Raw genomic sequence first — 24,854 nt, 5'->3', positions numbered from 1 at the left:
ACAGTTAATGGCAAGACCCTTAATAGCATTGATGTACAGAGGGATCTTGGGGTCCAAGTCTTTAGTTCCCTTTAAGTGGAAACGGAAGTAGAAAAAGGAGTAAGGAAGTCACATGGTATGCTTGTCTTCATTAGTCAAGGCATTGAGTTTAAAGGGCCTGTCCCACTTGGGCGAATCTCAAATCCCAAAATCCTGGGGCGCCGCACGCGACCGCCACATCTCACCGCGCACCCTGCGAGTGTAAATGCACGCCATGCGTGCGTCACGATGCTGGGAAACTTGAAAGAAGTGTATACAAATATGAGGTGCATTGATTGGGTGGACAGAACCATTTCCCCAGTGTGGAAATACAAAGACTAGAGGGCAGAAAATGCCCAGTGCCTGGGAAAACTGCCAGGAATGAATGTGGAAGCTTTTAGATGGGCACATGGATATGCAAGGGATGGAGAAATATAGATTGCATAGAGGAGATTAGTTTAACTTGGCATCATGTCTGGCATGAACATTATGGGCTGAAGGGCTTATTCTTGTGCTATACTGATCTATGATCTATGTTTTAAAATGGCCTACTCTTCATCTTGAGACTGCAAGGCCTGCTTTGTGACACTCAGCAGAGGGATCATACTCATTGTATCTATTCTGTACCAAGCAAAAATGTTGCATGTTTAAATAAGATCTTATTTTTCCAATCAAGAGTAGAGGTCGAATACGCCTAATCCCTTCACAATCCGAAGCAGATTATTTTCCTCTAACGACCAGACATGAACACAGTATTCAGGCCTGAACACCTTAATGCAGTGGTAGATTTGCTTCCTTCCAGCACCAGAGACCCAGGTCCAATCCTGACTTGGGGTGCTTGCCTGTACGGTGTTTGTACGTTCTCACTGTGACCACACGGATTATCTCTGGGTATTCCAGTTTAAAATAGCAGTATCCTTTATGCACTGTGCTAGATCACCATCGAGATTGGACTTTGCCATAGATTATGGGCACAGTACAACTTTGGCATCTGAATTTTAACTAATGCAACGGGGATATCTGTCTGTTGAATATCAATTTGCCATTTAATATTTAACCCCAAAATGATAATAAAACACGGACCTATTCTAAAAATGCATTTTTAAACAGAAAAGGGATTGCAGGATCACATCCCAAGTTGTTTGCATATGTTTGCGTTTTCATGCCAGACTGAATTCTGACTGAGAAAAATCCATTCCACAGTTCTGTGAATTTAATATTTCAGACAATGTAAAGAAATTGTTCCACAGGCAGCAATAATGGTTCCATCTAGAGCAGTATCTATTAAATGAGACTAAAGAAGCGTGGAAGTGGACACATACAGTAATATTAATAAAATGACATTCCCTGATCTGTCTTCTTAGGAACATGTAATAATATTCTGCATGATGACTGCATGCTACCCAACGGAAAGATCGCATCCTCTTGCTCTGAAATGGCTCATTACTGGCAAGTCCCAAATTCCGGTAAACCAAACTGTAATGGACCATCCATATCGCCGACCACACCACGACCTCAAGTGACAAATGTTCCTCAAACAACTCAAAAACCTTGCCGCTCCAACTCTCTCTGTGGGCTCATCACCAGCAAGTAAGAAACTTTATTGGGCATTCATTTTAAGATGCTTCTCAATTATTAAAACCAGTGGATGTTTACAAAGAGAAACAACATAGGATTCCTAGTAGATTCCTTGTAGAGGTAAACGTAGAGTTAATAAACAACTAGTGTAAAAAGACCGTGATGAGAATTATAGACAAGCCTTCAAATGGCAGCCAGATGCAAAGTGCAAATAACATCAGGAGATAGAAAAGCCATCTAAGGAAGGTAATGTGTCAGTGGTCATGGGGGATTTCAATAAGAATGTAACTTGGGAAAGTTATGATGGTACTAGATCTCAAGAGAAGGAATTTTTAGAATGCCTACAAGATAGATTTTTTTAGAACAGCTCGTCGTCGAGCACACAAGGGAAAAGGCAATTCTGGATTTGGTGTGTAATGAACCAGATTTGATTTGGGAGCTTAAAGTGAGGAACCCCTAGGAGGCAGTGATCACAATTTGATAGTTCAACCTGCAATTTGAGAGGAAGAAGCCAAAATCAGATATTATCGGTACTACACAGTTGGGTAAAGGTTGCAACAGAGGTATGAGGGAGGAGCTGGCTAAAGTTGACTGAAAGGGGACCCTAGGCGGAATGATGGTGGAGCAGCAATGACAGGAGTTTCTGGAAGAAATATGGAAGATGAAGGTGAACGAGGACACAGTGGTTGACTAAGGAAGTCAAAGGCAGCATGAAAGCAAAAGAGAAGTTATATAATATGGTAAAGATTAGCGGGAATCTTGAGGATTGGGTTGCTTTTAAAAATCGATAGAAACCATTAAAAAACAAAAAACAAAAAGGCAACAGGAGAAGAAAGATGTAATATAGCCAATAAAATAAAATATAGCAATTTTTTATTAATTAATGAGGCAATAGTGGACATTAGACAGAAGGCAAAGAGCAGGGGGGCTTTTCTGGTTGGCTACTCATGACTAGTGGTGTCCCACAGGGGTTGGTATAGGGTCTGCTACATTCCACACTATTAGTAAGGATCTGAATGAGGCAATTGATGGCTTTATGGCCAAGTTTGCAGATGATACAAAGATAGACAGTTGGAGGGGAAGTTGGTGTTGAGGAAGCAGGGAGTCTGCAGAAGGACATGGACAGGTTGGGAGAGTGGGCAAAGAAGTGGCGAATGGAATACAGCATAACAAGCTGTTGCACTTTGGTAGAAGGAATAAAGGTGTCGATTTTCAAAATGGGGAGAGGATTCAAGTGACTTGGGAGTGCTGGTGCAGGATTCTCAAAAAGGTTAATTTGCAGGTTGAGTTGGTAGTTCGGAATGCAAATGCAATGTTAGAATTCATTTCAAGAGAAGTGGAATTTCTTCACACCGGGTCCCCATTGTCCTTTGTCCCCTCCCCCTTCTTTAATGATATTTATTATTTCTAGGCTGTTTGAAAAATGTCATGCCATGGTTCCACCAGACTCCTACTACCAGGCATGCATTCACGATGAGTGTCTGACTACAAGTGCTTCCGTCATGTGCTCCAGTTTGCAAAGTTATGCAGAGACATGCATGAGCCACGGTATCTGCATTGAATGGAGAAATTCCACACGTGGGGAATGTTGTAAGTATTACTTAGTCATATCGTAGCTCCAACAGAGTAATAGGTCATCCACCCCATTAGATTCTTGCTGATCTTTATGCTCCAGTTACATGTTCTACCAATTTCCCCCATCGCGCCTCAGCAGTATGTCCTTTTACAACTTTGTCCCAGGTTAGAAGTTTTAAAGACGAGAAGGCAAAGCTTTAAGGTATGAGGGGCAAAGTTTAAAGAAGATGTGGAGAGCAATTTTTTTTAGACAGAGTGGTGAGTGGCTGGAATGTGCTGCCAGGGGTGGTGGTGAGACAGATACGATAATGGGATTTAAAAGGCTTTTGGTTAGGCACGTGGATTTATTGGAAATGGAGGGATATGGATCATACGCAGGCAGATGAGATTACCTTAATTTGGAATTATATTCGCACAGATATTGTGGGTGGAAGGGCTTGTGCCTGTGCTCTTCCGCTCTATATTCTCTGTTCTGTATTCTTCTGTCTGTTTATCAAAATTCTCCCTTTGGGCATCAGTACTAATTATCTCAACTAGCCTTAGCGACATCAAATAACTCGTTTTGATCAACCACTGCATAAAAAAAAAATCCTAAATCACCGACTGAATTTGCATTGAGATTACCTCCTATTTACTGTTAAATTTGAACAAACGGAACAATTCCATCCTTTATACATATTTGTATCCCGCCATTTCAAAGATCAAGAATTCATCTAACACATGGTGCCAAGTGGTGAGAAATTAGATTGATGCAGCTGCAGACTTGATAGACCACAGGCACATAGTGGGCTGAGGGGTTTGTTTCTGGTCTGTATGACTCTATGACACTCCCACTCTAACTGGCCACAAGCTGTAATGTATAGAAGATAGCCAAAAGTGCTGGAGAAACGCAGCGGGTGCAGCAGCATCTATGGAGCAAAGGAAAACGTTTCAGGCCGAAACCCATCTTCAGACTGATGTAGGATGGGGGGGGGGGGGGCGGGAAGAAGAACGGAAGAGGAGGAGCCCGAGGGCTGATGGTGAGCTGAGAAGGGGAGGAGACAGCAAGGGCTACCAGAAATTGGAGGTCAATGTTCATGCCGCTAGGGTGCAAACTGCCCAAGCGGAATATGAGGTGCTGCTCCTCCAATTTCCGGTGGTGCTCACTCTGGCATTCTTTCCTCCTGCCTGCTGTTCAGTTTGATAAGGCTATGCATGTCAGGAGTCGTGAATCTGTTAAGATTTATTTGAGTTTTCACCTTCCTTCTGGAATGTTCTTTTTCTGAAACTTGTCCCATCTTTGAAACATGACCCAGCCCCAGAATATGCTAAATGCAATTATATTAGCTTGTATTCTTAGCATGAACAGAAAGGTGTGACTTTCTCATCTCAAAGACCTAATGTGCACTAAATAATTTTGTTTTAATTCTTTAACCTTCAAAAGGCTTAAGTTCTAATATGTAGGTTTGGTAATAACCTGATTTTTTATTTTTCAATACAGTGTTTAATTGTCCTTCCAACAAGATGTATAAAGCATGTGAGATCTTTCAAGCAGAACCTACTTGCACAACAAGGTTAGTAATGATCAGGAAATAGAGAGCACTGCACTGATATCAAACCTAAATATAATAGTAATTAAAATAGTTTAAATGCATTTAATGTATTTGTTGCCATGGATCAGGATAAATGTATCGTACTAATATATATTATGTATGTATATTCCCAAGCAATTCAGATTTGACTGGTCTTAGCTTCATGGAAGGTTGTTTCTGCGCCAGTGGTACTATTCTCTTCAGCCCTGACACCGACCTGTGTGTGAATAAATGTGGTAAATATTGTGACTCTTTAACTTTATGTTCAAAATTATTTAAATGTCTTGCCTTATTATTTGTGTTGTTCCAAAATCTTCCAATCCATGGAATCCTTTCAAATTTATGTAAGCAAATGTTGTGTTTGCTTTTACAGGATGCATCGGGCCTGATGGATTACCCAGAGAGGTATGAGATTAATAATGCTCTCATTAACAATGCGTATCTTTGATTACTAAATTTGCTTAATACATGAAGGAGATTATTCACAATTTGCAACTCCATACATAACGACTGTCAGGTTATTCATTTTGATTGTTGTTGACTCAGAGGTACACTCTCTACCCCAGCTCAGGGTAGCATTCTCAGTGAGCTATTTTCTCAAAGATGCATCACTTCAGATCGACCATTACAATGAAGTTGTATCTACCCTTTCAGGTGGATACAAAAGATCCACTGTACATTACAACGTCTTCTAACCTGTGAGAGTTGGTAGATAGCCGCTGCCACACAGACCCAGATTCAATCCCGACCTTGGTGCTGTCTGTGTGGAGTTTAAACGTCCTCCCTGTGACCTCATGTGTTTCCTCCGGGTGCTCCAGCTTTCTCCCACATCCCAAAGACGAGATAGTTAGTTGCCCACTGTAAATTGCCCCTAGTGTGGATATCCTGGGAGAATTGATGGGAGTGTGAAGAGAATAAAAGATGAGATTAACATAGGTCAGGTCAGGGGGAGTTCCCACCGCCACGGGTACCATTTAATCCCGTGCTACCTGCTCCATGGTCGGATAGTCAGTGACTAAATCGTCTCCCCCACCGGTTTGCCAGGTGAGGAGGGGGCTGTGGACCCCCAGCAGGACCAAAAAAGAAGACCTGTCAAAGGGCGGATAAGCTCCTAGCGAGCCAACGGCCATCCACACTTCAGTAGAAGTTGCGATCACTGTCGTACATAGCATTGTAAGGCACCATGCCCGTTGATGTTTTGAACTATGATGATGATTAGTGTGCGTGGTGGTTTGATGGTGGGAATGGAATTGATGGCCCATACCAAACTGTATGTCTTTATGGGACGTCTTATTCCTAGGTGATACCAACTTCTGAATTCAGAACTGGTTTAGGCCAGTTAGCTCTTTGAGCCTATTCCTCTGTTCAGAAAGTCTAGCCACAGTAACCCTTCATGACTATCCTCTTGTTAATTGATGCTATCCATTTGCCACTGCCATGAAGAATCTGCTTACTTCGCCTGCTGATGAAGACATTTCCAGAGATTCGTGCTTATTTTATCAGTCCTGTTTTTGTAATCTTATCATGTGCAAATCAGTAGCTACTTTTCTCAACCTGATGTCCCTGCTACATAGATATGGACACATTATGTTTAAGAGAGAGAATGAGAAAGTACAGAACTAATAATATGTTTTTAAAAAATCAACTATCCACACCACACAAAACCGCATTTAGTTTGGTAATTATCTAAGAATATCATTGTGAGCACAAGTTTAGAAAAGACCAAGAAAGAAAGAGGGAAGACTTTGGTGAATTGCAATTGTGCAGAAAAGAAGTGGTCATAAAGAGGAAGCAGAGAAACGATTATATACGGAAACACAAGAAACTGTAGATGCTGGAATCTTGGAAAACACAAAATGCTTGAGGAACTCAGCAAGTCAGGCAACACCTGGGGAGGCAATGGACAGATGACATTTCAGGTTGAGACCCTTCTTCAGACTGATGTACCATTCCCTCCCAGATGGTGAGTTCCTCTGGCACTTTGTGTTTTGTGCCAACCATTATTTATATATGTTTAAAATGTTCTTGAGAAATCCTGAGGTGATAGCAGAAAAGTCTTTGAGATGACAGATAATGTATCCATGTTCTCCAGAGATACTGCCTAACACAACTGAGTTACACTCGCACTTTGTGTCCTTTTATCTCAACATCAGTATTAGGAGAGATATAGAATTCCGCAAACTTGCAGGTCTGGCTTCACATTCGTCATCCTTGGTCTTTTATAAAAGGCTGTTTGAAACTATTTGCCTTTTAAAACAGAAGCAGGATTTGGGTGAAAACATTCAGCCCTGGTTGAGATTCTACGTGAAGAATTAACAGGCACGCTGACATTTTACCCTGTTAGAAATTGTTCACTTGCTTCCTGTCACGGCACATAATTGCTAATAATGTCTGGATTGTCCATGTCTTGCGAATCAATTGATGTTGCAATTTCCTGCAGTACAAATGGTACAACCTGTGTAGATAGAATGGTCATCCTGTCTAAAGAGCGCAGAAAACACAATGTGTCCAATCCAACAGCCAGCCATAATGATTGTATTTTTCTTCGCTAGCTTGATGAAAAATTCAAGTTCAACTGCCAGGACTGCCTTTGTGACAAGACCACACATCGTGTCACCTGTCAGCCTCATCGTTGTTCTCATTTCCCCGAGCCACCCTGTAATGGAGACGGACTTATCAACGTTAACATAACCATACCAGACGATGATTGTTGTACAAAGCCTGTCTGCAGTAAGTTGATCGTTATTTTACCACATGGATGTTCATTGTGATATCATTTAATGTCCTTAACGAGAGAAGGGTCAAAGGAGAACGTGCTTCTCTTCCATCTGCTACCATTTTATGAAATAATATGTTGCTGGTTAGAAAATGGTTGACACCTTACGTATGAAAAGAAAATGCTGAAACTGTCAGCAGTGGTTCCAGAATTTTTTGTTTTTTATTATCTGCAGTTTTTAGTTTGGTATGAAGACTTATTAGTGCAGACCCATGAATTGGCATAGTTACAACGTTCCACTCCATTGCTATTGTACTGGGGTCGATCATCCAGGGATGGTGGGGCAGAGCAGAAGGCCAAGGCTCTGGTTTGATTATACTCATCTCCTGACACTCAAAAATACTTTCCACCACCTCCAAGGCCCATCAGGAATGAGATGGAATTAATGTTGTATGTCAGTTCCAATTACACACAAATGTAGCCCCAACCCAGACAAAGCAGTCCACTTGACTGGTGCCCCAACAAGCATCCTGCATTTCCTCCGCCACTGATCAACAGTCACCTACATGCCATCTACAAAAGGCAATCGCCAAGCAAGCCAGCAGGCATGTCGGTTCACCACCACCCACAAATTCCCATCCAAGTCACACACCATCCTGACTTGGAAATACATAATTGTTCATTCATTACTAGATTTGAGTCCTGAAACTCCCTCCCACTAACACTGTGGGAGGAGGGGGACTCTAGTTTACCAAGGGACAGATCTCAAAGGGAATTGGGTATGGTTAATATATGCTTCTTTAAAGGTGAATAAATGAAATATTGTTCGGGATTGGCAAAGGTTTCAGGTCCTATAAGAATATGAGACTGATAGCAGATTCAATAAAGCTTTAGCTTCCCGTTGACCTTGGTCATTCCTGACTAGTTGTAACTCTGTTCTGAAGGAAATGATTATGTGATTGTTTCATGGTCAAGGCAAAGATACACACTTAACCTGTCACAGTTTTCACCTGAACTAACCGATTCGGAACTGCAGAGTTCTGCTCTGCATCCTTCCTATGTTATCCTGCAAATGACCAGATTTTCTGCATTCTGCGAAGTCGTCTCAAAGATAGACAAGTATTTCACTGACACTCTGACCAATTTGGAGTTACAGCAACTGTACAGAATTGGTGGTTAGCATCGTGCTAACCACTGAACAGATGACCTAATCCAACCTAATGTTGACAATGCCGTAGACATTAGCAGCATCTTCCACAATGTGATGCTGTCAATGTGGAGCCAAGGTAAACCCCGCCCTGGGAAAGAGGAGAACCGCCATGTTATCTGCCTTAGCTGAAACTGTCAAAAGCTGTCAGAAATTGAATGATTCTCAACGCTCAACCACCAGTTAAAAAAATCTATTTCAAGAAATAATTTATTCCAAACTTTTTTAAATCAACAAACTTCATAACACCAAAAAATTAGAATCCAAAGCAAATATAAACTAGATAAATTCAAGCATGATGGGATGTCTATGTGGACAGGGTGGCATATTGGCACGGCAGTAGATTTGCTGACTTACTGCACCAGAGATCCAGGTTCGATCCTGACTATGGGTGCTGTCTGTACGGAGTTTGTACATTCTCCCCAGGACCGCGTGGGTTTTCTCTGGGTACACCAATTTCCTCCCACACTCCAAGGACGTACAGGTTTGTAGGTTAATTGGCTTTGGTAAAATTGTAAGTTGTCCCTGGTGTGTAGGATAGTGCGAGTGTACGGGGATCACTGGTCGGTGTAAACTTGATGGACTTAAGGGTCTGTTTCCACACTTTATTTCTAAAGTCTAAAGTTTTAAAGTCTAAACCAAACAGTGCTTGCCCCACACCCAGCGGCCGTTATTCTGTTGAAATGAATGAAGAACAATTCTCTCCACCAGTGTGTGCATAAGTAATGGGAAATTTGTGAATCTTCACATTTCCCGACCTCACATCTCAGGGATATCCAGGTATGCACGGAAACTCCAAAGTTGCTCATCATTGTAGAAGACCATTCTGCATCCCACAGAATTCAGGTCAACACATTTTATTCAATCAGATAGCATCAGAAATAGCTTGCCACTAATTTACAATGATGTTGCTTAATTCATGCATTTGTTGTGATTTATCTAGGGTGTGATCACAGCCTCTGTCCTCAGAAGGAAATCCAATGTAAACTTGGATTTGAAGCATCATCAAAGATTCCAGAAGGGAGCTGTTGTCCAGTTTATTCATGTGGTAAGTTAATATAGCACCATGTGTCGTTTAAGATTATTTTCCTTGGCTGCCTTGGGAAAGAAGCCAACTTAACCAAGGAGTACTCACACCCTGGCCACTCTCTCCAGGCAGACAGTACAAAACCTTGAAGGCACAGTGTTAAAAGACTTTTGAACAGACCTCACTTAAGTTCCTGCACCCCTTGCCCTTTTATTTAAATCGGCACTTTCATTATAATTGTAACACTGTATTCTGCCATCTGCTTCTTTTTGCACCCCCTGTTATATTCATGCATCGTATGATTGCACGCATGTTTGATATGATTTACCTGGGTAGCAATTCCACAAACTAGGGTTATGTTCAATTCACTTCTATCGTATTGAGCCGGTGGACTTTGTCTCTGGAGCAGATGCACTACAATGCGCTACAATGCTGAGAACTATATTCTGCACTGAATCTCCCCCTTTGCTTTATCTATTGTAGTTGAGTTTGAACTGCATGTATCTGTAGATAGCATATCTGATCTCCCGGAATAGCTTTTCACTCTACCATGATACACGTGACAATAATATACCAAAACCTAGCATAGAAAACAAATGTTTTCACTGTGTCATAAGGTCATATGATCAGAGCAGAATTATGCAAGTCTACTCTGCCATTCGATCATGGCTGATCTATCTCTTCCTCCTGACCCTATTCTCCTGCCTTCTCTCTGTAACCCTTGACACATGTCTTGGCACATGTAACAAAAATAAGCTAATACCAATTCATAAGCAGCAAACGTCCAGTATCTTAAATCATACTGCAACATAACTATGGTTTAGAGCTTACATAAATCATAAACACAGACAGGGTCATGCCTAAAGTAAATCTATTTCTAGTTAACAGTGCAATCTTACACATTGTTGACTCTAGCTCTGAGCAATCCTGTCTGCTGGGAAAAGGTACCCAAGTGTACAGTCAGTTCAGCACAACTCTGAGAAATGTGCCACAGATTGGAACAGGCACACAGTCCCCAACCCTTTCTCTAATGACCACTCCCTCCACATCTCCCTGCTTCACTCATCACTTCCCACACAATCAGTCCTCTCCTCAGGCACTTTGGGAAGATGGGAACTGCAAGATCTGTAACACCTGTTCCCATGGGGTGGCACGATGGCACAGCGGTAGAGTTGATGCCTGACAGGGCTTGCAGCACCAGACACCCGGGTACGATCCTGACTATGGGTGCTGCCTCTATGGAGTTTTTACATTCTCCCCATTACCGCGTGGGTTTTCTCTGAGATCTTCAGTTTCCTCCTACCCTCCAAAGATGTACAGGTTTGTAGGTTAATTATTTTGTAATAATTCATGATTGACCAGTTTCTGTAGACTTTCATCTTTATCTTTCCCAAATGTAATCTTTAACCTTAAGTTATCTGTTATTTAGAAAACCAATCTCCGATTTACCTAACAAATGGGAACAATAAAAGTAATTTCTCCCTGATCAGTTTTATTGCCCAGTTTAGTTTACAACCCGCAATGTTTATTTTAACTCTATGCTTTGGAACCTAAGCACCGTGACATTTATTGCCTCACAAATCTTATGTTCCCGTTGAAGGCCGTTTGGCCCATCATGCTTTCACAGTACGTAAACCCTTAGGTTAAGATTATAAACTAATCTTCTTGATTATAATTTTCAAAATGTCCAACATTAGTTACTGGGAAATATCTCTGAAATGAGCAACCTTTATGACATGGTAGTTGTCCATGATCCATGAGATTATGTTCATGGACCCAGGCCTGAAGTGCACTGTATCGAATATCCCAACACTGACATCCCAAATGTCCCAACACTGATGCCTGGTGAATTCCACACACAGAAATTCCCTCTGGTCTGAAAAATAAATTCAGCACACTCTCTGCCTTCCGTCCATTAACCATTTTCAGAACCATGGACATCTTTGACTTGTGCAGGAAGGAACTGCAGATGCTGGTTTAAACGGAAGATGGACACAAAAAGCTGGAGTAACTTTTTGTCCAGGGAAAAATGACCTGCTATCTTCTAGTTTAACTTTATACATTCGCAAAAGTCACTGCTTCTAGGAACAATGCTCGCTTTGTTAACTTGTCTTTTTTAAATATCCACAAATACAAATTGTTTTTTTCTGACATGAGGTTCACATTGCACTCTGATAAAACTGGGGCTGACAAAGTGAAATAGTGGATTGTCACTACTTTCTAACTCATTTATTAAACATCATGGAAAGAGGTCCTTCAGCCCATTGTGTCTACACTGAACATCAAGCACCCGTCTGCACTGATCCTGTTTTTTTTTTTGCGTCCTCATCCACTACTACCCGAATTCTCCAGCGATCTTATGGATAGCTATTCATGCTGCAGTCAATTTATGGTAGCCAGTTAATATACATATCAGTATGTCTCTAGGACATGACAGTATCTGGAGAAACCCATAGGTCACAGGGAGACTGGCTGACTCCAGAGGTCAGGATCAAACTCAGATAGTTGGAGCTATGAGATCACAGTTGTAAACCATGCACCACTGTGCTATCCGTTATTAGAGTCATAGAGTAATATGGTGTGGAAACAGGCCCTTCGGCCCAACTAGCCCACACCGGCCAACAATGTCCCAGCTACACTAGTCCCACTTGCCTGCGATTGGTACATATCCCTCCAAACCTGCCCTATCCATGTACCTGTTTAACTGTTTCTTAAAACAATGGGATAGTCCCAGCCTCAACTACCTCCCCTGGCAGCTTGTTCCATATACCCACCACACTTTGTATGAAAAAGTGACCCCCTCGGATTCTTATTAAATCTTTTCCCCTTCACCTTGAACCTATGTCCTCTGGCCCTCGATTCCCCTACTCTGGGCAAAATACTGTGCATCTACCTGATCTATTCCTCTCATGATTTTGTATACCTCTATAAGATCTCCCCTCATCTTTCTGCCCTCCATGGAATAGAGACCCAGCCTACACAACCTCTCCCTATAGCTCACACCCTCTAGTCCTGGCAACATCCTCGTAAATCCTTTCTGAACCCTTTCAAGCTTGACATATATCTTATTAATGGATATAAATAATGGTTCAGTTCAGTTTAGTTCACTGTCACGTGTACCGAGGTACAATGAAAAGCTTTAGTTGCGTGCTAACCAGCCAGCGAAAAGACAATACATGATTACAATTGAGCCATTCACAGTGTACAGATACATGATAAGGGAATAACGTTTAGTGTAAGATAAAGCCAGTAAAGTCCGATCAAAGATAGTCCGATGGTAGTTCAGGACTGCCCTCTGGTTCCGGTAGGATGGTTCAGATGCCTGTTAACAGCTGAGAAAAAACTGGCCCTGAATCTGGAGGTCTCTGATGAGAGAGGGGAGAGGAGGGAATGGCCAGGATGCGACTTGTCTTTGATTATGCTGCTGGCCTTGCCGTGGCAGCGTGAGGTATAAATGGGGTCAATGCAAGTGAGGTTGGTTTGTGTGCTGGTCTGGACTGCGTCCACAAAGGATGTAATTACTCGGTGAATTTGGCACATTGGAAATGAAAACATATTTGATGTTGATTTATACTTATCCCACTGGGAATAATCATGCCAATGATTACTACATTAGAGGATGTAGTAGTGATAGAGAGAGAAGGAGAGATTCATGTCATGTTGCCAGGAATGGAGGGTGTAGTTATCAGGGGAGGTGGGACAGGCTGAATTTATTCTCACTCAAGTGCCTAAGGAGTGATCTTCTGGAGATTTACAAAGTTATGAGAGCAATCAGGGCGTCACGGTAACACAGCAGTAGAGTTGCTGCCTTACAGCCTTACAGCAACGGAGACCTGGCTTTGTCCCGACTACGGGTGCTGTCTGCACAGAGTTAATACGTTCTCCCTGTGACTGCATGAGTTTTATCTGAGATCTTCGGTTTCCACTCACACTCCAAAGACGTACATATTTGTAGATTAATTGACTTGGTGTTAATGGAACATTGTCTCTAGTGTGTGTAAGATAGTGTTAGTGTGCGGGGATCACTGATCGGTGTGGACTCGGCTGGCTGAAGGACCTGTTCCTGCGCTGTATCTCTAACCTAAACTAAACTAAACAATAGATGGTCAGAATTTTTCCCGAGGGCAGGGAATTCTACAACCAGAGAACATAGGTTCAAGTTGGGAGATGAGAAATTGAATGACGATTTAAGGGGCAAGTTTTTTTTACACTGAAGGTGAGGGTATCTCTACTGAGCTGCCAGAGGATCAAGAGAAAACAGGTGCAGTTACAACATTTAAAAGGCATTCAGACAGATAACTGGATAGGAAAGACCTGGCGAGATATGGGATGGTTTAGATGGGCTTTGCAGTCAGCTTGGATGAGGTGGGTTGGAAGAGCCCATTTCTATTCTGCATGATTCTGTGATTTAGATTAAATAGCTATTTTATTTCAAAGCTATTAACTTTATGACCCTTGGTATATTTCCTTCACAGAGCCAATGGGCGTTTGTGTAGATGATGGAATTGTGTACCACGTAAGTTAATTATTTTGAACACATTTTTTCTTTCCAACTACGTTCATTTGAAGTAATGTACCAAGATAACTTATCTTCTCTTTCTCATACAGCCTGGTGCAATCGTTTCTACCTCCAAATGCCAAACATGCACTTGTAACAATGTGACAAATCCAACAACTCTTCTGAACACCATGTCATGTCAGAATTATGAATGCAAGAAAGATTGTGCACAAGTAATAATTTATTCATTTGAGTTTCGAGTAATGAGTCCATTATTTTCCAGTAATTGCATGCTGAAAGTTGGTGATCGTTAATGAATTGTGCTGGATGGTTATCTCGCCAATATAATGGATGGTCCACATATTGAAACAGCATACAAGGACGAGAAGTGATTAAATCACGTGACCTGTGGCTCATTGATCAAAACAAAATCAAAATCGAAGAGTGGCCAAAACAAATCAAATATTTAAATTTAACAACTCAATATTTGAATCATTATTATTTTATTGCTGGGATCTAACAAAAGTTTATGAGAGAAGTAACACATGTACTTTACAACAGGGATTTGAATACCGAGAGGTGAATGGTGAATGCTGTGGTAAATGCATCCAGACACAATGTGTAATACATCCAGGAGAACACCTTGTCCAGCTTCTGCCGGTTTGTATATTAATATATTTTAAAGTAAATAACTGATTGTCATTTATGTTGTGACATTTGTCAATAAATTATTCCATAAGGCAAGCCCCTGGGGAGCATTATAGAGCAGAGAGATTTGGAAGTGCAGGTACATAGTTCTTTGTAACTGGCGTCACAGGTAGATGGGGTAGTCATGAAGGCTTTCGGTACATTGGCCTTCATCAGTCAGGATATTGAGTATAGAAGTTGGGACTATTGTTTTTCGGACTGGAGGCCTATGACTAGTGTTGTGCCTCAGAGATTGGTGCTGGGCCCATAGCTTTTTAAAATTTATATCAACAATTTGTAATTGAATGTACAAGGCAGGATTAGTAAATTTGCAGGCAAACCAGGACAGGATCTTCACAGTGAATGGCAGGGGTCTGAGGAGTATTGTAGAGCAGAGGGATCTAGGAGTGCAGTTGAAATTGGCATTCCAGCTGGATGGGATGGTCAAGAAGGTTTTCGGCACATTTGCTTTCATCAGTCAGGGTATTGAGTATAGAAATTGTGATGTTATGATACAGTTGTACAAGATGTTGTTGAGGCCACATTGGAGTTTTGTATTCAGTTAAGGGAAAGACCCCATTAAGTTGTAAAACGAGCAGAGAAGATGTATGAGGCCATGACCAGGACTCGAGAGACTGAGCTATAGGGTTGGGCAGAGTAAGACTTTATTCCTTGGAGAACAGGAGGCTGTGGGATGATCTTATAAAGGTTTATAAAATAATGAGCTGAATAGATAGAGTGAATGCACTTTTTCATTGAATAGAAGCATCAAGAACCAGAAAGAATGGGTCGACTGGGCTTGTATTCGCTGGAATTTAGAAGGATGAGAGGAAATCTTATAGAAACATATGAAATTCTTAATGGATTGGACAGGCTAGATGCGGGAAAAATGTTTCCGATGTTGGGGATTCCAGAATGAGGAGTCACAGTTTAAGAATAAGGGTAGGCCATTTAGGACTGAGATGAGGAAAAACTTCTTCACCCAGAGAGTTGTGAATCTGTGGAATTCTCTGCCACAGATGGCAGTGGAGGCCAATTCACTAGATGTTTTGAAGAGAGAGTTAGATTTAGCTCTTAGGGCTAAACGAATCAAGGGATATGGGGGAAAAGCGGGAACGGGGTACTGATTTTGGATGATCAACCATGATCATATTAAATGGCGGTGCTGGCTCGAAGGGCTGAATGGCCTACTCCTGCACCTATTTCTCTATGTTTCTATGACATAGATTTATGGTGAGAGAGAAAAGATTTAATAGGAACCCAAAGGGCAACATTTTCACAGAGTGCTGGACTTATGAAACAAACATTTGGAGAAGGCAATTGAGCCCAGTACTATAATAACGTTTAAAAGACATTTGAACAAGTACGTGGATAGGAAAAGTTTAGAAGAAGCTACACAAAAATGCTGGAGAAACTCAGCGGGTGCATCAGCATCTATGGAGCGAAGGAAATAGGCAACGTTTCAGGCCAAAACCCTTCTTCAGGTTTAGAAGAATATGGGCCAAACTCTAGGAAATGGGACTAGCTTAGATGGGGCATCTTGATCGGCATGGGCGAGATGGCCAAACAGGCCTGTTTCTCTGCTTTAGTTTAGTTTAGCGATACAGCGCGGTAACAGACCCTTCAGACCACCGGGTTCCCGCCGACCAGCGATCCACACACACTAGCACTATCCTACACACTAGGGACAATTTATAATAATACCAAGCCAATTAACCTAGAAACCTGTACGTCTTTGGAGTGTGGGAAGAAACCGGACTTCCCGGTAAAAACCATTGTGAGAATGTACAAACTCTGTACAGACAAACAGCAGTAGTTTGGATCAAACCCGGGTCTCTGGCGCTGTAAGGCAGCAACTCTACCGCTGCGCTACCATGCCGCCCATGCTGTTTAATATAATACTAAATATAACTACTTACCTTTTTCATGAATCCGTGCTGTTCCCTTTCTCTCCAACCATCACTATAATGTTATGGCATCTTATTCTGTGCTATGTAACACATTTAATGATGGTAATATTATCTAAAAGTATAATAGCATCTCCAGGCAGGTAATGAGTTTTCAGTGAAACACATATAGCGCACATTAAATTCAATACGTAATAAACTGTGGATACTTTTTGAAGTGTTATCTTTATTTTCCATTCCAGCCTGGTGATAAGTGGCATTCGCCCAATAACAACTGTACGATTTATGGATGTATGAGAATTAATGAGAGCTTAATTTCGACCATTTCCAATGCCATTTGCCCTGATTTTCATCCAGAGGACTGTGAACCAGTAAGCATAAATATATTTCATGGAATCAACAAATAGTTGTGTTCACAATATTTAAAAAGTGAACTCAGAACTCCACTAACATATGATCAATTATAATAACTGTGTAGATTTTCTAGCATATAACAATTTATAGTGAAGGACATTTTCTAAGTATCATTTACGAAATCACAAGTATAATGGATGGTCTCCATGTTCGCTCAAGTCCTTTACAAGGAGACTCCTGCCAGCCGTTGAGAAAAACAGAGTACAAAGTGTAGAAGCAATGAAATCAAGATCTGTGGCTCACGGGATCAAAATTACATAAAGAGGCCAAAGACAACCAAATATTGAAGTCTTACAATTCAAAACTTTTGAAGCCTTATTATTTTATTGCTGAGATCAAACAAAAGCTTAGGAGAGAAGTAATTCATGTGCAAGGTTGGGCAGAGGATTGTAGGTTAAATTAACGTAATTTCAATATGCATACAAGAATTAAAACTAATCAACTGCACCTTAACAAAAGTTAATGTGAATAAATTAGTATTCTGTGCCAAGGTGTTGCTGGCTTGATTACATGTTTATAATGTAGGCATTTTAATGTATATCTGACCACGTGTGGGAGTTGACCATGTGTTTGACATTGCAGGGCACAATTACTACAATTAAAGATGGCTGTTGCAAGACTTGTAAGTATAAAACTATAGAAGTGTATAAAAGTATAGAAAACTTACAGTGCTATTTGGAATCACATATAAAGACATGGTTGCTAGTTTTTTAAATCACCTAACAGAATTGAACTCTCTTTATAGACAATAGGTGCAGGAGTAGGCCATTCGGCCCCTCGAGCCAGCATCACCATTCAGTGTGATCATGGCTTATCATCCACAATCAGTACCCCGTTCCTGCCTTCTCCCCATATGCTTTGACTCCGCTATCTTTCAGAGCTCTGTCTAGCTCTCTCTTAAAAGCATCCAGAGAACCAGCCTCCACCTCCCTTTGAGGCAGAAAATTTCACAGACTCACAACTCTCTGTGTGAAAACGTTTTTCCTCATCTCCGTTCTAAATGGCTTACCCCTTATTCTTAAACTGTGCCCCCTGGTTCTGGACTCCCCCAACATTGGCAACATGTTTCCTGCCTCTAACGTGTCCAAACCCTTAATAATCTTATGTGTTTCAATAAGATCCCCTCTCATTCTTCTAAATTCCAGAGTATACAAGCCCAGTCATTAAATTCTATCAACATATGACAGTATCGCCATCGCGGGAATTATCCTGGTGAACCTACACTGCACTCCCTCAACAGCAAGAATGCCATTCCTCAAATTGGGAGACCAAAACTGCACACAATACTCCAGGTGTTGTCTCACTAGGGCCCAGTACAACTGCAGAAGGACTTCTTTGTTCCTATACTCAACTCCTCTTGTTATGAAGGCCAACATGCAATTCGCTTTCTTCACCGCTTGCTGTATCTGCATGCTTACTTTCAGTGACATGAACAAGTACCCCCAGATCCCGTTGTACTTCCCCTTTTCCCAACTTGACTCCATTTAGATAGTAATCTGCCTTTCAATTTTTGCCACCAAAGTGGATAACTTCACATTTATCCACATTAAACTGCACCTAACCTGTCCAAGTCACCTGCATCCTCATAGCATCCTCTTCACAGTTCACATTGTCACCCAGCTTTGTGTCATCTGCAAATTTTCTAACATTACTTTTAATCCCTTCATCTAAATCATTAATGTATATTGTAAATAGCTGTGGTTCCAGCACCGAGCCTTGCGGTACGTCACTTGTCACTGCCTGCCATTCTGAAAGGAACCCGTTAATCCCTGCTCTTTGTTTCCTGTTGCCAACCAATTTTCTATCCATGTCAGCACCCTCCCCCTAATACTACATGCCTCTACCCCCAATACCATGTGCATATATATATATATATAGCTTTATGATGTTTGGAAATAAATCAGCAAAAGTTAATCAATGCACATTTATTAGAGTACTACAAACACAAGGTTGGCACCAAAAATTAAATTAAAATAGAAATTGCTATAAATACCTAGCAGGTAAGATAGCATACGTTCATGTGATAGGAGAGGAATTAAGCCATTCGGCCCATCAAATCTACTCCACCATTCAATCATGGCTGACCTATCTTTCACTCTTAACCCCATTCTCCTGCCCTCTCTATAACCCCTGATACCTGTACTAATCAAGAATCTGTCTATCTCTGCCTTAAAAATATCCATTGATGGCATCCACAGCCTTCTATGGCATTGAATTCCACAGATTCACCACCCTCAGACCTTCTAACATCTAGTGGAGGGAGAAACTAAGATTTTGTTTTGGGACAATGACTCTTCATCTGTCCTTGTTTGATGTGTTTAGTCATTACACAACATATTCTCATACTCGATCCAACAACACGAGCTGAATATTATCTTTTAAATCTACAGGGAGCTGTTAATAAACTGAGACAAGGACTGTCCACATGGTGCTATTTAAAAGCATACTGTAAGCATGCAATCTGATGAATTCTGGAGATGGTAGAAGTCATGAAAGCCATAGAAACGTCACCTATTCCTTTTCTCCAGAGATGATGCCTGACCCACTGAGTTACTCCAGCTTTTTGTGTCTGTATTTGGTTTAAACCTGCATCTGCAGTTCCTGCCGACACAATCATGAAATCCACAGACATATGAAAAGATCAGTGAGTCGTTGCTGGATGGCTTGGTGGTGTCAATGCCTCTGGACATCTCATTCCCACATGACAAGAGAAAAATTCCACACAGCACGTTGGGAAGGCATGATCTGAAGTTGCCATAACAATTAATGGCAGATCCCTACTTGTGGATTCAGTTCCATGTGCATTAAGAACATCACCAGATCAAGTAGAGTGAGGTCAGTAGGCCAGCACCAACAGCCTGAGGAGCAGTTTACTCTAACCACCACTCAAACCAACCTGAAACATTAGCACTGCTCTTCCCAGTGGTGGAGCCAGGCCAGCTGCCTGTTTCAGTTAAGTTGACGTTTCAGTTTTAAGTTTCAGTTTTAGTACATTGTCACATGTACCAATGTATAGTGAAAAGCTTTTGTCGCATGCTAACCAATCAGTAGAAATAAAATACATGGTTACTGACATGGTTACATAGTAATCGAGCCATTCACAATGTACAGATACATAAGGGAATAACGTTTAGTGCAAGGTAAAGCCAGCAAAGTCCTATCAAGGATAGTCTGAGGGTCCCTGCTGAGGTAGATAGTAATTCAGGACTGCTCTCTAGTTGCAGTAAGATGGTTCAGTTGCCTGATAACAGCTGGGAAGAAAATGTCCCTGAATCTGGACGTGTGCGTTTTTAATACTACTATACATTTTCCCCAATAGCAGAGGGGGAAAGTCTTTTCTGTTTTAATTTTAGCATAATCCACTGAGTCACCTCTGCAGGTGTGATGGCCCGCAAACTGTATGCCCTTCTAAAGCACCACCATTAATACTCAGTCTTATCTGCATGTAATTATCTGCCTCGCCCTCATACTCACCAACAGCAGAGAACCTATCTGATCACATTTATCACTATCACTTCCAGGTCCCTCTCCCTCATTGTGGAATACAAATACACAGTGAACAGCAGAATGTGAGGTGTGACCAGCTGTCTGGCACATTCCTTCTGTGGGACAGATGTCTGTGGAGGCAACTAGCATGACTGGATAGACACAAAATGCTGGAGTAATTCAGCGTGACAGGCAGTATCTCTAGATAGATGGAATGGGTGATGTTTCGGGCCAAGACCTTTCTTCAGACAGAGTCCTTCCTACTAGAATGACTGGATGCATGGTTACTTGAGGTGGGGAGGCCAGGATCTCATTGAAACCTGGTGACAGATGATTTTTCAATTAGTCACACTGTGTACTAAGCTTCCTCATGTGGTCTTGAAGTTACAGAGTTGCAGTCATAGTAACACAGCACGGCAATAGGCCCTTCGGCCCAACTCGTCCATGCCGACCAAGATGCCCCGTCTAAGCTAGTTCCATTGGTCTGCATTTGACCCATATCCCTCCAAATCTTTCCTATCCACAAACCTGTCCAAATCCATGTGCCTCCTGCTCTCATTACTTGATAGTTCTCATATTCACAGCAGAGTTTCCCGTTCGTCCATGTCTGAAGCAACATTCATGTTTTTTGCTCCCCTTTTATTTGTTTTACAGGAATTATTTATGTATTCATTTTCAGGATATGGATGTCACTGGCAAAGCAGTGTTTATTATTCATCATTAATTACGTTGAGCAGATGGTGGTGCCTGTGTGGATAGTTACTGCTTGCCTGTTGAAGACGTTCCCACAATGTCATTAGGTGTGAAGTTCCAGCTTCAGGATCAAAAGACCATGTAGAAACAGCTATATATTTCCAAGTCAGGATTGCATATGACCTGTACGAAAAGTTGGAGTTGATGGCACTCCCAAGTATTGGCATTCACGGCAGCACATGCTGTAAGTTTGGGTGGTGCCAGAGAAACAGTGGCAGATCCCTATAGCACATTGTGTAGGGGGAACATATTATGGGCTGCTTTGCCAGGATGATGTTTTGAGAGCTCTTCTCACTACACTTGGTGCATCTGTGGGAAGTCATGGAGTTGAGGCAGTTCCATCACAGCTATGACTTGAGCTCTGTAGATGAAGGAAAGGCATGAGGAAGGTTTGGAGGTAGATTGCAGATACTCAGTCGATGACATGGTCTTGTAGCCACCATATCTCGTGGTTAATTGAGACCTCCTCCAAGGTGCTAATGGTGCGGGACTCAGTGATTGTAATACTGTTGAAAGATAAATGGTTAGTCTTTCTCTTGTCGGGGGTCATAACTGCCTTGCAATATTACGACACAAATGTTACTTGCCACTTGTCAGCCACACCAGAGTTTGGTCTAGGTCTTCCCGAGTGCCAACATCTACTGCGGAGTTCTTTCAACACCAAATTACCAACTTTACAATTTGTTTAAGCCATTCCAAAAGTGTCAAAAGATGAAGAGCCATTAAAATGTGGTAAAATATGCTCCCATCCTCAGGAAAATGCAAACACAGATCAGTTTTAGTTGCGCTAGTTTTTATCATTGTTTAATGCTGTTCCAGGATTCCTACATATTGGCAAAACCAAGTACAGGCTCGGGGATCGTTTCACTGAACACCTCCACTCAATCCGCCTAAACCTACCTGATCTCCAGGTTCCTAAACACTTTAACCCCCCCCCCCATTCCCACACTGACCTTTCTGGCCTGGGCCTCCTCCATTGTCAGAGTGGGGCCCACTCAGATTGGAGGAACAGCACCTCATATTTCGCTTGGGCAGCTTACATCCCAGCGGTATGAATATTGACTTCTCTAACTTCAAGTAACCATGGCTTTCCCTCTCTCTCCATTCCTCCCCCATCCTAGTTCTCTGACCAGTCTGACTGTCTGCCTGGTTAAATTGTATCTCTGTTTGCTTTGTTGTCATCTCCCCCTAGCTAACAATGATCTATTCTACATTTTCCTTGACCTCATCTTTGATGTCTTCCTTTCACACCTTACCCTTCCTTCTCTGTGCCTCCGTCTCCCCTGACGCTCAGCCTGAAGAAGGGTCTCGACCCGAAATGTCACCCATTCCTTCTATCCAGAGATGCTACCTGGCCAGCTGAGTTACTCCAGCATTTTGTGTCTATCTTCGGTGTAAACCAACATCTGCAGCTCCTTCCCACACTTGTTATCACTGTTGTTGCCCATTGGTCTAGAATGAAGCTAGTGCAAGGGCTGCTATTCATATTTCACACAGAAATTCCTACATTCATAACGTTTTTCCTTCCAATCGCTAAAGGTCACATGAAAGAGAGCTGTAAGCTTAAGAAAACAATGGTCCACATTACTCATGACATCTGCAAATCAGTAGAAAAAGTGGAAATCGCTACGTGTGAAGGATTGTGTGAGACTTATTCCATGTGAGTAACATTATTTTACTTGGCACATCTGTCACCCAAAATATCTTTCTGTCTCATGTGCTTTCCTGAATTAATTTGCTTACTTTATGTCTAATAATGCACAGATATTCTTCCGAAGCAAATTCAATGGAGCATAAATGTACTTGTTGTAAAGAGAGGAAGACACAACTCAGACAAATCAATCTAAAGTGCCTCAATGGAAGTGCTGTAGATTATTCATACACCTATGTTGAATCGTGTGATTGCTTTGAAAACATCTGCAAAAATCAAACCTTGAGTATTGGGACCATACTCTCGAGCAAAGCACATCCCTTCCACAGCCAACTATTCTGCAGACAAAGGAAACGTAATTAGTTCGAGAAGGGAGAAAAGCCCCAACAGTGCAAATGAAGCTGCCAAAGGTAAAGCGGAAGGAAACCTGGAAAAGTATCTTCAGGAACAGCAGCCGAAGGAGAGAAAACAAAGGCAGCGGCAGCGAAGGAACGTAAAGTAATTTGGAAAACCCAAGTAGAATAAGTCAATAATGATGGCGAATCGATTTATTATTTGCAATTTGAATAAAACGTTTGTTTATTGCTTTCTTTTGTAATGACCAATAATTACCAATTATTTTGACCTGGAAAATTGTAACTATTTATTGTCTGGACTGTGGCTTCATTGTGTGCAATAGAAAATAAATACTTTTCAATAATTCTAAGAGATTAAACTATCTACATATATCAATATGCTACTCATCTCATAGTTTTTCATTTTTATATCAGTTTCTCTTGAAAGTTGCCAACATTAGCTGACATCGTAACCACAGCAATTTGAAATGGATCTTTTATTGCTCAAGTTTTAGAATAATTTTTTCCATTGAACTGAACTTTTTTCGATATTGTGGTTTACAAGATCTTCCAATGACTATATTGTAGCAAGGAGCAAGTTGTTGTCGACCCAGTCTCACCAGCTGTAGTCTAACCCACAGCCCGGATCAATGTTTAAGTTTGATAACATTGTTAACATTGGCAATCCAGAGTCCAATGACATGGTCTCAGCTGGAGATGCAATGAGGGAGCCCCATACATTAATCACTGGCAAAGCTGAGCACATGACTTCAGTTAACTATGTGTGTGTTACTCAATAACTTTAAAAACATTCAAATTAAGATGAAGTGAACTAAAAACATTCCGAAGAACGCTCTCAACCCAAAATATCTTCCATTCCTTCTATCAAGGGATGCTGCCTGTTCCGCTGAGTCACTCCAGCATTTTGAGCCTATCTTCGGGGTGGGAGATTGCAAATTTCACATGGACCGCCCTGTTTCGACGAATGCAATCAGCCCGGCGTGCACAATCAAATAAGATCAAATAAAACAAGTTGTTGTACAACTTTAGGCTGTGCACGCCATACACAAGAACAAGAAGCCTATCGTCAGTGTAAATCAGCGTCTGCGGTTCTTTCCTACACACGGAAGAGAGCCATACCACCTGTACACAGGGAAGCATTCCCAGTAGTCCAATTCCCAATCACCCTGCAGTTTGTTTTCATACACATGCCTTTTAAGCTATTTTTTAATCCTTATGCCATTTAAATACACTTATAAAATAATTCACAGCGGCCAGTTAAACAGGAAGTGGGAGAAAAACTACACAGACAAATCCATGTCTCCAGAGCTGTGAGGAAGCAGGATCAGTTGCTTGGCCAGTGTACCACCAAATGGTGTTAAGGGGTTGCATATATGAAACCCTGTTCATGTGAGCCAAACATGAACTGTG

At 41.6% G+C, this 24,854-nt stretch overlaps 1 protein-coding gene across 1 annotated transcript in view; it reads left to right on the top strand.

Annotated features, from left to right (window-relative positions):
* Positions 1-23,839, top strand: part of LOC129705973 (mucin-2-like) — a 119,337-nt gene extending 95,498 nt beyond the window's left edge. The window contains 14 exon segments of the mRNA XM_055649948.1: positions 1,383-1,608; positions 3,008-3,186; positions 4,652-4,724; positions 4,878-4,978; positions 5,116-5,147; positions 7,295-7,472; positions 9,609-9,713; positions 14,168-14,208; positions 14,301-14,423; positions 14,752-14,850; positions 17,027-17,155; positions 17,781-17,820; positions 22,977-23,097; positions 23,202-23,839. Of these exon segments, the coding sequence (XP_055505923.1) occupies positions 1,383-1,608; positions 3,008-3,186; positions 4,652-4,724; positions 4,878-4,978; positions 5,116-5,147; positions 7,295-7,472; positions 9,609-9,713; positions 14,168-14,208; positions 14,301-14,423; positions 14,752-14,850; positions 17,027-17,155; positions 17,781-17,820; positions 22,977-23,097; positions 23,202-23,451 (1,697 nt within the window). The 3' untranslated portion in view covers positions 23,452-23,839.
* Positions 23,840-24,854: the final 1,015 nt, after the last annotated feature.

This window comes from Leucoraja erinacea, chromosome 18 (genome assembly GCF_028641065.1).
Source record: "Leucoraja erinacea ecotype New England chromosome 18, Leri_hhj_1, whole genome shotgun sequence".
Lineage (NCBI taxonomy): Eukaryota > Metazoa > Chordata > Chondrichthyes > Rajiformes > Rajidae > Leucoraja > Leucoraja erinaceus.
Note: the sequence above shows the minus strand (reverse complement) of the source record. Positions and strands in the feature narration are given on the sequence as shown.